The sequence below is a fragment of the Neodiprion virginianus genome, chromosome 7 (assembly GCF_021901495.1).
Source record: "Neodiprion virginianus isolate iyNeoVirg1 chromosome 7, iyNeoVirg1.1, whole genome shotgun sequence".
NCBI lineage: Eukaryota > Metazoa > Arthropoda > Insecta > Hymenoptera > Diprionidae > Neodiprion > Neodiprion virginianus.
This window is the reverse complement of record NC_060883.1, coordinates 7,879,719-7,890,524: the sequence shown is the minus strand read 5'-3', so window position 1 is coordinate 7,890,524 and position 10,806 is coordinate 7,879,719. Positions and strand designations below refer to the sequence as shown.

Below are 10,806 nucleotides of genomic sequence, written 5' to 3'. Positions count from 1 at the left end.
CTTTTGCAGGACTATTTCCATACAATATTGCTCTGTGTATAGTGGCTGTGCTGAAATTGCAGAATGCATTCGGACCCGCTGTTCACATAAGAAGTCGCTATTCGATGTTTTCGACACGCAAGTCCGACTAGCAGGTTTTCGAATCCATGACTGAAGAGCGAAATCGCAGATGTACTGATTGTAGCTCGGTGCCATGGAGACTGTACTCTAGTCTCCATGCTCGGTGTAATGTGGGTGTCGTGAAATAAGTTAGGTTATGAAAATCAACGGCGGCAGAAGCTATTGATGTGCACTACATGTGATTCGGATACAAAATAAGTGAAAATACATTATACGGTGGTAAAAAGACGTGAGTACTGAGTTCTCCCAACATATCGCGCCAAATGGCAGGTAAAGTGATCGATGCAAAGACGTGGACACAGTTGGAGTTGAGAGGACTCCTCGAAGACGAGGATTCACACGTCTATTTCGAACGATCTAAAAAACACATGGGACTCCATCCGTTCCATCTTAGTAATTTGAACACTGCGCTGAAGGAAATTTTGGGCTCTACGTTAAACTCCTACGATGCAAAGTAAGCCACATCGAATAGTTAAATAATTGAAGTATCATGAATTCATTCCTAGAGTGTAAATTTTATATCTAAGGGTTTAGTCCAGCTTTTAGCGTGTAAAACAAGATTAATATGTAACTATCGATATATTTCAATAGATATTGACAATGAATGTTTTCTCATTTGTTTCAGATTAAATGGAATTATTCTGTCTTACAAGAATCCAAAAATATTAAATAAAGTGGCAACAATCCTGAACGACGCATGCTTCATTCACGTTGATATTGAAGCTGACTTCTACATCTTCAGACCCAACATTGGAGATGAATTAAAAGGTACCTCTAGCTGATACATCAAAAAATACGGAAAGTTGTTGTTTTTTGAAATTGAAGAAAATCAATGAGTTCTCAGGTTCTGAGTAACCAATATATTAAAATTTCTTTTGCTAATAACACTTGACAAGGAAAAATATCTCTGAAAGCTAATAAAATTAAGTTCTGAACAAACTTGATAATCGTGCAGCTGTGGAGAAAAATCATGTCCGAACACTTGACTATTTTCATGATTTTGCGTCGTTAGTTTGCATCATGAATTGAGCAACACATTTTCAAAAAATATCACCGTAAGTGGCTGGGTTTAATTTTCTTACTCACGTAATCAGTCCTGCAAAATTAATTTCTGAATCATAAATGTGAGTAGCAAATGATATGCTTTGACTTGGTTTTTTCCTATTTTGTACCAAAGTATGTGATTGGCGTATAAATAATTTTTTTTAGGCATTGTCAACAAAAAGAGCCAAGATCATGTCGGCATATTACTGAATAAAGTGTTCAATGTGTCTATACCAAGACCAGACGAAGATGAAAATTGGCCAGGTTTTTATACCCAGATAGGACAAGAAGTTAGATTTACCATAACGTATCTGGAACTCAAAGGCAGATTGCCATATATTAGAGGTTCTATGGATGCTGAGTAAGTAACAGTTTCGTGTCTGCTATGATAGCGAATGATTGCTTGAATAGAATTGAAATAGATTAACATAAATTCACTTTATTTGTCACAGGAATTATTTGCGGAATTGTAAGCCATTGGACGATACCTTTGAGGCTGTCGACGAAGATGATGAACCTGTAGCCAAGCCAAATGCAATAAAATTTTCATACAGTGACGAAGAGGGTGAAGAAGATTCTAATGAATTTGTTGTCGATCGTAAAAGCAGAGTAAATAAAGTTATTCACACGAAGGATGATAGTGATATTGACGAAAAATTATTGCCCAGAAAGCTGAAAGAGTTGCAAAAAGATGACAGCGAGGATGAAATTCACGTGAAGAAGATGGAGAAACACAAGGCTAAAACTAATATTTCATTCCCAGAAATTAAGCTTGATTTGTATGGGGAGGATCCGATCAATGAGGACAGAGATATTGACGACGAATTGTATCCAAAATCCAAAATATTGAAGAAAGAAACTAACAGAGATGAAGTTCCTACGAAAAAGAAAAAGAGGAATAAAGTTAAGATGGAAGAAACTTCTGCAGACATGGAGAAAAGTGTAAGGCATATTTCAGAAAACAGTGATGTGGTTGAAGAAACTTTGCCTCCAAAATCTAAGAAATTGAAAAGAGAACATATCGATGATAAAACTTGTGTAAAAAAAAGTTTGAAAACTAAAGCCGAAGTTGAAGTAACATATTGCGATATTGAGTCAGATATGTATGAGCGAAATGCTTGTCAGATGAAAACTGAATCAGGCAACGAGCAAAGTACGAAAATGCACAAAATAAAAGCTGAAGTCTTATCATCTGAAGCAGAGTCTGATGTAAATAAAACAAAGCAAAGTGAACTGCCAAATGAAAGAAGAAAAAAAAAACATAAAGTGAAACTTGAAGTTTTTGCATTGGAAAATGAATCCGATATAAGCATGCCGAACGGACATATAAGAATAGAGAATGATTTTGGCGAGAACAAGAGTAAGAAGAAACATAAAATCAAAACCGAAGCAATATCGTTAGAAACTTGAAGCTACAGCTTAAGGGGGCGCCCTGATTGATTTCGATATTGTATGTATCTCCAATTATCTAATTACTGAAATCCGCGTACCTTGAACGCGAAAACTGGGCTTAACAGCCCCATTCTATACACAACTCTGAACAAAAACACTCCAATGCATTTTATTTGGTGCTGAAATAAAAATATGGCACGAATTCCACGAATTTACAATTTCGGTTTGTAGAATCCGACTCATTTCTTTATTTCTGCGTCGAATGAAAATATATTGGCGTGTTTTTTTATCACAATTGTGTATAGAATAGCACTTTTCCGCATTTAATGTACGCGGACTTCGATATTTAGAGATATATACGACAACGTCGAAATCGACCAGGGCGCCGCTTAATTATTTACACAAATTTCGGATGTGAGATGAATAAATCAGGAACACGCAATATGTAGCCAAATAATACGTGCAGTATAGAATTACATATGATGATTTTTCACGCAGTTTTAAGTACCCCTACGAGAAACAGAGTTTTATTTGCAAAGGGTAAGATCTGGAAGAATTACAAACAATCGCACGTGCACGGTTTTTATTTTCTGTACGCTCAGAACCTGGTTACAGTAATTCTTTGCCTTTGCCTAATGTATATATACGTGAAAATTATTTAATAAAAAAAGATTAAACGATAATTAAACAGATATATTACACCTTTTCAAGTGTATTTATATTCATATTTTATACTATACTTCCTAATTCGTGTGATACGAAACCCTTAATCAAGTTTTCACACTTTGTGAAAACGACTTGTGAAATCTTATATAGAATATAGTGAACTGTTGTATCATGCCGAAAATTGTAAATTATCATGCTTATCTTTAAGTGACTAATATTGTATTATAATCGTGAAAATGACTGTACTTACTGAATGATATCAGCCAAATCTACAGAATTTAGTACAAAATTTATTTTAATAATCTGAACGAATTTCGTAAACTGCATTCATTTCACAACCTTATACTTGGTTAGCGAAGCTAAAGAAATTGTGAATCATAAGTTTTGCGGCAAAAGGATGATGTCGGAAGTAGACTATCCGTGTATACAAGTAATAGTTAAAACTCGTACTGATTTGAAGATTGTGTAAAGATATTCAAAAAATTCTATTACCGGAAAGACGTACAACTTGCAAATCTATAGCAAAAAATTAAATCGGTATTTCGCACATGTAAATACCCGGATGGAACGATATTTTTGGTAGAAAATTTGAAGATCTTGACAAACTCTAATGTATAAATTGTAACGTGGCGTTTTAGAACAAGCCGTCACAAGGGCACGCAAGTAAAGGAAACTCGCGTAAAACGTGTCCTTGGCGGGATATTTCAAGCGAACTCGATACAAGTTAGACAGTAAACTACTAGTTATAACTTATTCTTTGTAAACTCGATGTTAATTATCTTTTGGATGAATCGCGTGATGCCAATATCTTTGTCAATCATGGTCCACGACTCCGATTTGCACTAATTGCAAGCCGTTGTGTAACTGCATCATTTCCTTGATCAATTAATTCCGTATCCTTGAGCGACTTCTTAACTACCAAATAAGTCTCTCTCATACATCTGAATTTCTCTGATTTTCTCGCAGTTCTCTCTTAGACTGCTTATGTAATTTCTATAGTATTTTGAGCTATCTTTTATCTTTCCTTTCTTTTCATTTCTGTACCAGTAGTGCTTGTATTATATTTTATTTCCTGTACCGCCTATTATTTTTTATTTGCTATTGTGCATGAATTTTTATCGTAAATCGAGTTACTAATTGGAGTACGAGTTGAAATACGTCGGAACGTAGATTAAGCCGCCGAATACTACCGTATCTTTTTCTATTTTCTTCTAGCGATTATGTATCATTACCTGATTCTCTGTAATATCTCACCCAATTCTTCGCAATACCGTATCTTTGTGTTATCTCTAATTTTGCTATAATAAAATGTGTTCTGCATATTTTCTAAAATCTCACATATCTCGAAATATCGTAATCTCACGTAGTATCTCGTAATTTCTTGTAATTTTTATGCAAAAATTTCTCTGTGAATCGTTTCCTGAATTTTTAAGTATCGTAATTCATGAGTTCGACTGTCTATTGAAAATCCTCTCGTAAATTGGCTTCCGCAATTTACTTTGTTTGATAATCTCTCCTCGAAGTTGCCGATTTTTGTGAATTGTTAATTAACTTCAATCTCTCTTGTCACTTTGTCAATTACCATCTACCGCAAATTTTGTCTATTTCTTTTGTGACTACAGCTCCGAGCTATCGTCAAGTTCGACAACTATCGATCTCTAGTGTAGTTCGTACTCTCTCATTTCCAATCAAGAGACTAATAATTACTGTAGGGTCATTCTTGGAAAAGTTGGTAAAATCACGTCGCCCAGTGACGTGTAATTTTGAGTACATTATTTTTATTATATCGCTTATACCGATCGACCTATATGTCTAATTTTCCCTGCCAGTTGTCATCTTTTGTTAAGAGCTATGTATCGTTTCACTTTATACTTTCAATAATAACGCGAGCCAATATTGTCCGAGCTATTAATTGTTGTTCACTTGTTGAATGAAACCTAGTGAATTATTGTTAACTCTTGTAAACTTTACTTAACTGACTCGAAACTTGTAAATTCAATCAACAATGTTCGACTAATTGACCTGTTAATTTCCTTTGACTGGAGCTTATTTATTTATTTATCGCTAGCTGCCTTTAACTACCGCCACGCTACCAGTTCGCGTTAAGTACCTTAGCCTAGCCAACCCCATACAATGAATTAATTGATTATTATCCTATCGTGCCGTTCCTTTTTGGCTAAAATTTGACGCTGAAGCGTCTGATACCTAAAGAGTATCATTTTCTATTATTTAATTAAATTCAGGCTAGTTAGGGAATTGCGCGAAAGTGTCAACGGTAAGTGCTCAACTGAGGGTAACAGCAATTTAACGTTACAACATCGAGGGATATTTTTCGACAAAAAATCATCCAAAAAAGTTGAATGTACATTTGTCGAAATAACAATAACCCACCTCTGTACTTATTCTTTCATTACACACATAATGAGTCATAGGAATAGTTATCATCATTCGAAAGCAACTCAGACAACACACATATTGCAAAGTTGTCTTTCAGACAAAGCAAAAAGTTATCATAAAAGTGCCTTCCCTAGGACGATTCGAAGATATGGATTTTGATTTTTCGAAAAGACGTATTTAAAACGCTTTGAAGCCTGATTTTCTTCACGTGCTTTCTCACCGTTGGATTGATCTGCATCTCGAATAAAATCATCGAGCTGTGTATGAGGCATGAGCTCGATGATTCAAACAGATCGCGCGCTGTCCATACAGAAGTCCAACAAACCTACCTTTGGCCGTCTCGATCTCAATCTGAATTTTCCTGGGTAACAAAATATTGCTTCAGCATTTTACTGCCCATAAAAATCCAGACTCAGCGTGTCGTTCGTAGTCGGTATTTTTTTTATTTGATTCATTGTGATCTACGAAACATTCAACGAGAAAATGAGCATTTATGATTAATAAGCGCCCAAACAGCCCATAACTTGAAGTCGTCAGAAGACGCGTAAAGGATGTCTTATATCTTATGCGTAATTTTTTCAAGTCTATAAGGCCCCAAGGACATTTTTTAGGCAAGAAGATATGTTTTAGGCGTCAGAAAATGGGGCATCACACATCCGTCAGACATCTTGTTCACGACTTTAAGTTTTGTACTGTCTGGGTGTCCCTTTCGTTGAGTACAACATTCGGTATCTCAAGTCAATGAACACCTTCAGATATTCCACACACTGTCTTAGTTCACTGTTGCTCACCTAACCTTTCTAATTCACGCAAATCGGGATATTTGTATCAATTATTGAGAATTAGATGCGTTCTTGTTACAGGAATTTGTTAGTCTGGGTGGAGTCGATCGAACCAATGCTATGCGGTATACATTTCACTTTGCATTTGATCAACTTGAACCATAATATAACATTGTATCGATGTGTATCAGGAAATTGGTGTAAAAGAAAACGACTGTCTTCATAACCTCAAACAAATGACATCTTATTATTCGAGACGCCCTTATAATAGGCCGTCCAGCAAAGGATGTCTTCAAAATATCTTATCTTTGACAGCGAAGAGAAATCACGAAATGTTACATTCGCCATCTTGTAGACATCTTTTAGGTGTCTCTCAGGCAAAACTGAATGACATCTTTCCGAATTAACATAGGGCGTCTTTTACCGATCATATAGTAGCGCAGCGTGCGGGACCTCAACCTAAGCGACAACTCCCAAAAATTCTGAAACGGTCACGTCATTCAGGCACCGAATCGGCGAGCTAAAGTTCAAATCGGGTCTGCCTATATTTGGGCAAGGTTTTCTGTAGTTTTCCTTGTCGTGCGAATGCGTGCGTTTCTATTAAACACCTTGAGACCGCTGCATAGGCATAATGATGATCGCTAATTCATTCCCTCCTGTACCCCGCACAAGCCTAACGGCTTATGGGGACGTTAGATATACCCTATCGTCTGTAGCACCGGGACAAATCTCTATATTAGCTGGATGGCTGACTCCTATGCTTGCAGCACAGAGCAGCTTTTGCCGATTAGAAGCCCCAAAAACTGACACTAGCCCTGTAATACTCGAAGTTAAACTAACGGGTCACGTGGTTGATGGCCAATCAGAAACAGATTTAGTCACGTGGCTCTGTCACTTTAACCAATGTACTTACACAGTAAACCACGTGATTCGTTAGTTCCATTGAGGCTATCGAAGCGCTGGTTTCGATTTCGTCTGCTTCTAATCGACTCAGGCCAAGGACGTTAGACAGCCATCAGTTATAACGGGTGTTGGTAGTGATTACTATTATTATTTTTGTTGTTGCTGTCGTCGTTGTTGTTCTTGTTGTTGTTATTAATGTTATTTTAGACATCTTTCAGACGACAAGTGTGCTGTCTGGGAAGTTATACATAATATGCGATATTGACATTACTGTAAGTACTACTCCATTATTAGTATTTTAAATACAGACAAACGGATATTAATCACCTTGCTATGTTGAACTCGATTGAAATCGGTGAAATAGAACCACTGTTCACAGCCTTAGTCCTCTGTAATTATTGTACACGCAAAGAATTACCATTTACAATTATCCATTCGTCAAATATTATAAGTAGCACAATTATGCGCTGTACAACGCGATTGGTAAAGCGCATGCTATTTGGTACTAGTCTATTTCTTATTGGAAATAAGCCCGCAGTGCCTTCGAGCAATTTTAAGTGTTGAATAGTTTCTTAATTAATACTCATTAGCTGACATCAAATGGCTCCCATTTAAAAGTGGTTTAACCACGAGTCAACCCTTAAATTTGGTTCCAGACATCTAAGGCTTAGTTTTTGATGAATTAACTGAAACATGATGGTGCGGGTTTTTCCAATCACGCTGTATTCCAGTGATAACGCTTATCAACTTATTAATTGTAATACATGTCTACTTATAATAATTTACTTACGATAAAAGATACTAACTTCGGTATAACTTGGTTAACATAACTATACGACTAAACTTGCATGTAACATCGAATACTCGAATTGTCAACAATAACAGATCGTGAGGTTATATTAATTATGCCTACGAAATTTCGCAAACTTAAACTGACATCGTTCGATATTCTTTGTAAGCAGTGTTGTACGTAATTCAGATAATTTTAACTAAGTTAATCATCTTACAGATAAGTTGACCTCATCTTTTATTTCGATAAATCTGGTGTTCGTCTTCAACGTAATTTTGCAAAGATGAATAATTCGGTAGAAACGTCTTCCTGAAAGAGACTCATAGCAATTTATTTAACTGAGAAAAAATTTGTTTCAGCGAAACATACGTTATTTTGCGGGTGGCGAAAAAAATATTTCTCCTGACACCTACTTGGAAGGTTCAATTTTTTTAGCCTGTGGAACATGCGTAAGATGTCCAATTTCCAAACAATGCGGTAAAACAAGATTTGGGCACGCGTACTATCATAATGTTACACTTTACACACAAGGGCGTCCTTTGACGCATGCGCATTGTCGAATAACTTAATATTACGCTGCAAACTTAACGCTCATCGTTATCGGAAATTGCCTACTTTCCGCACTCATAACACAATAGACTATTGTTGCTCGAACTTAATTTTACTTGACCTCGTCAAATCTTTAATTATTTCCCAAAACCTACACTGGCTAGTTGATTCCACGAAATCTTTCGTTGCCTCAATGAGAATCATTTTTTTTTTTTTACCTTCATCAAGTAATCTTTTTCGAAGGAACGATTCTTTTTCACAGTGTATTAAGGATGTCTTATTTTTATCGATATTTGTTTAATATCTACATGAAAGCGTGGACAATCTTATTTTGCATAAAGGTCATTGCGTGAGAATGGTGCATTGTGTTACAAGTGCGGAAAGTCGGTGATTTCCGATAAAGTTATAAAGTTGAGAAGCAACGAAGGTGTCACTGAGAGCACGTAAAATTGGACGTATTGTTAGATAACTTGCGCTCAATTACACAATGCGTAACATTAAGTTATTCGAGAGTGTGCATGCGCCAAAAAAAAAAACCTTACAAATTATTTCAGGTTTGGATAGGGAATTTGTGTCTTTAGACGTATTTTTTTCTTGCATTCAAAATATTCCATAATATTATTTCCCTGCTAAAATTTTTTTCTGCGAACTTCTCGTAATAGAAATTAGAAGATATTCCGAACAGATAAGAATTTTGAAAAGAAAGAACTAGGTAAATTATCTGAAAAAAATCCCCTACCTCTCGACATCACTACGCACCAACTTGGTAGAGAATAAAAGATTTTCCTTTTAAAAAGTTGAAGAATACATGCTAATTGAAGATAAATAGGTAAATTTAAATAAATAAAAAATAACGGAAAAACGACATTACAGAACTAGTCAAGTCATGTTACAAAATATTAAAAAGGTTTGGCATGAAAGTAAAGACATATTTTGACGTATAAAATATTTGATTTTACAGATATGTGGAGAAAAAAGTTTTTTCAGGGTTCACATACAACATCTATTTTGAGTAATTATTACGTAATGACAACTATTCGCAGATAATCAGCACTTTGCATTTAAAATCCGATCCAATTTATTCATTGACATTTGAAGTAAAAATAAAAATGAACTTGTCAAAAAACGGAAAGAATTAAGAAAAGAAAGATTTTATTCAATTTGCTAAATAAAACTAGAAGGGACATTTTCTTAGAAGTATAAATTACATAAAGAGTAAAAAATTCAATCCGGCTTAATATTCAGCAATCATCAACTATTCGTAATCCCTATAATATAATCAGGTATGCATCACTTGACAGCGCACTATACATAATATACTGCATACATATTTATGTACGTATACACATATTATCTATATATTTACACATGTATGGTCATGATTACTAATTAAGTACTTACACATTTATGGAGATCACCCTATTTCGCTTTTGTCATAAAAATTCATCGCGTGTTGCAATAATTTTCTATTGTACAAATAAATATAACACTCGATTGATTGATTTATCGGAAAAGCAAGCAAATAAACCGACGAATCGATTAAATTAAGAAATGATTCGCTAAGCGGAATGATTTTCAATTAATTGAAGAACCGATTAACTGCAAAATCGAAAAATCGAATAATGGGAAAAATTAATAATCACCGAATCGCAGAGACCTGATATGGTACAGGCGACACTTGTTTTAATAAACACACGCACGCACACACACGCGCACGCATACGCATAAATCTATACTTATATTACAATTACAATTATCTATCGTCGCCTGTACAACTTTGAACATCGTAACATTTTTACCATTAAGAGTATTATTCTGAAGTGAGCCAAGCTCGTTTTGGCGCGATGTAAAAAGTATTCAAACACCTTTGCAAACGCGGTAAGCGCACAGCGACAATCCTTTTTGAAAATTGCACTATTTTCGGTACATGAAGTTATCACATTTACATACGTTAAAATACAGTCTTAACTTATGGAAGCGGCCAGGGTAGCCCAGAAAAATCTACCGGACCTCCTAAACCTGCATCAGCCTCGAGGAGACTCATGATAACAGCCATCGCTGCCTCGTCGTTCCCATCAGTCAGTGTCGGATTTGGAGATTCGTTGATAATGGAGTCACCGATCATCTCCATCATACTTTCGTCGGGCGAAACTCCTGAAAATG

The 10,806-nt window shown here is 35.6% G+C and overlaps 2 protein-coding genes across 8 annotated transcripts in view; one reads left to right on the top strand and one right to left on the bottom strand.

The window, feature by feature from the left end:
* Positions 1-55: 55 nt before the first annotated feature.
* LOC124308790 (DNA-directed RNA polymerase I subunit RPA43) lies at positions 56-3,530 on the top strand. The gene is made up of 4 exons (XM_046771848.1): positions 56-574; positions 746-888; positions 1,330-1,525; positions 1,617-3,530. The coding sequence occupies exons 1-4, from the start codon at positions 384-386 to the stop codon at positions 2,572-2,574; spliced, it is 1,488 nt and encodes a 495-aa protein (XP_046627804.1). The 5' UTR covers positions 56-383; the 3' UTR covers positions 2,575-3,530.
* Positions 3,531-8,038: 4,508 nt separating this feature from the next.
* The window catches only part of LOC124308786 (aryl hydrocarbon receptor nuclear translocator-like protein 1), a 62,453-nt gene continuing 59,685 nt past the window's right edge, over positions 8,039-10,806 (bottom strand). For 6 of the 7 annotated variants that reach the window (XM_046771832.1, XM_046771835.1, XM_046771839.1 and 3 more), the window contains one exon: positions 8,039-10,797. In XM_046771832.1, coding sequence (XP_046627788.1) covers positions 10,613-10,797 — 185 coding nt within the window. In that variant the 3' untranslated portion in view covers positions 8,039-10,612. The remainder of the gene's footprint in view (positions 10,798-10,806) is intronic. The other variant, XM_046771840.1, reaches the window with a different exon arrangement.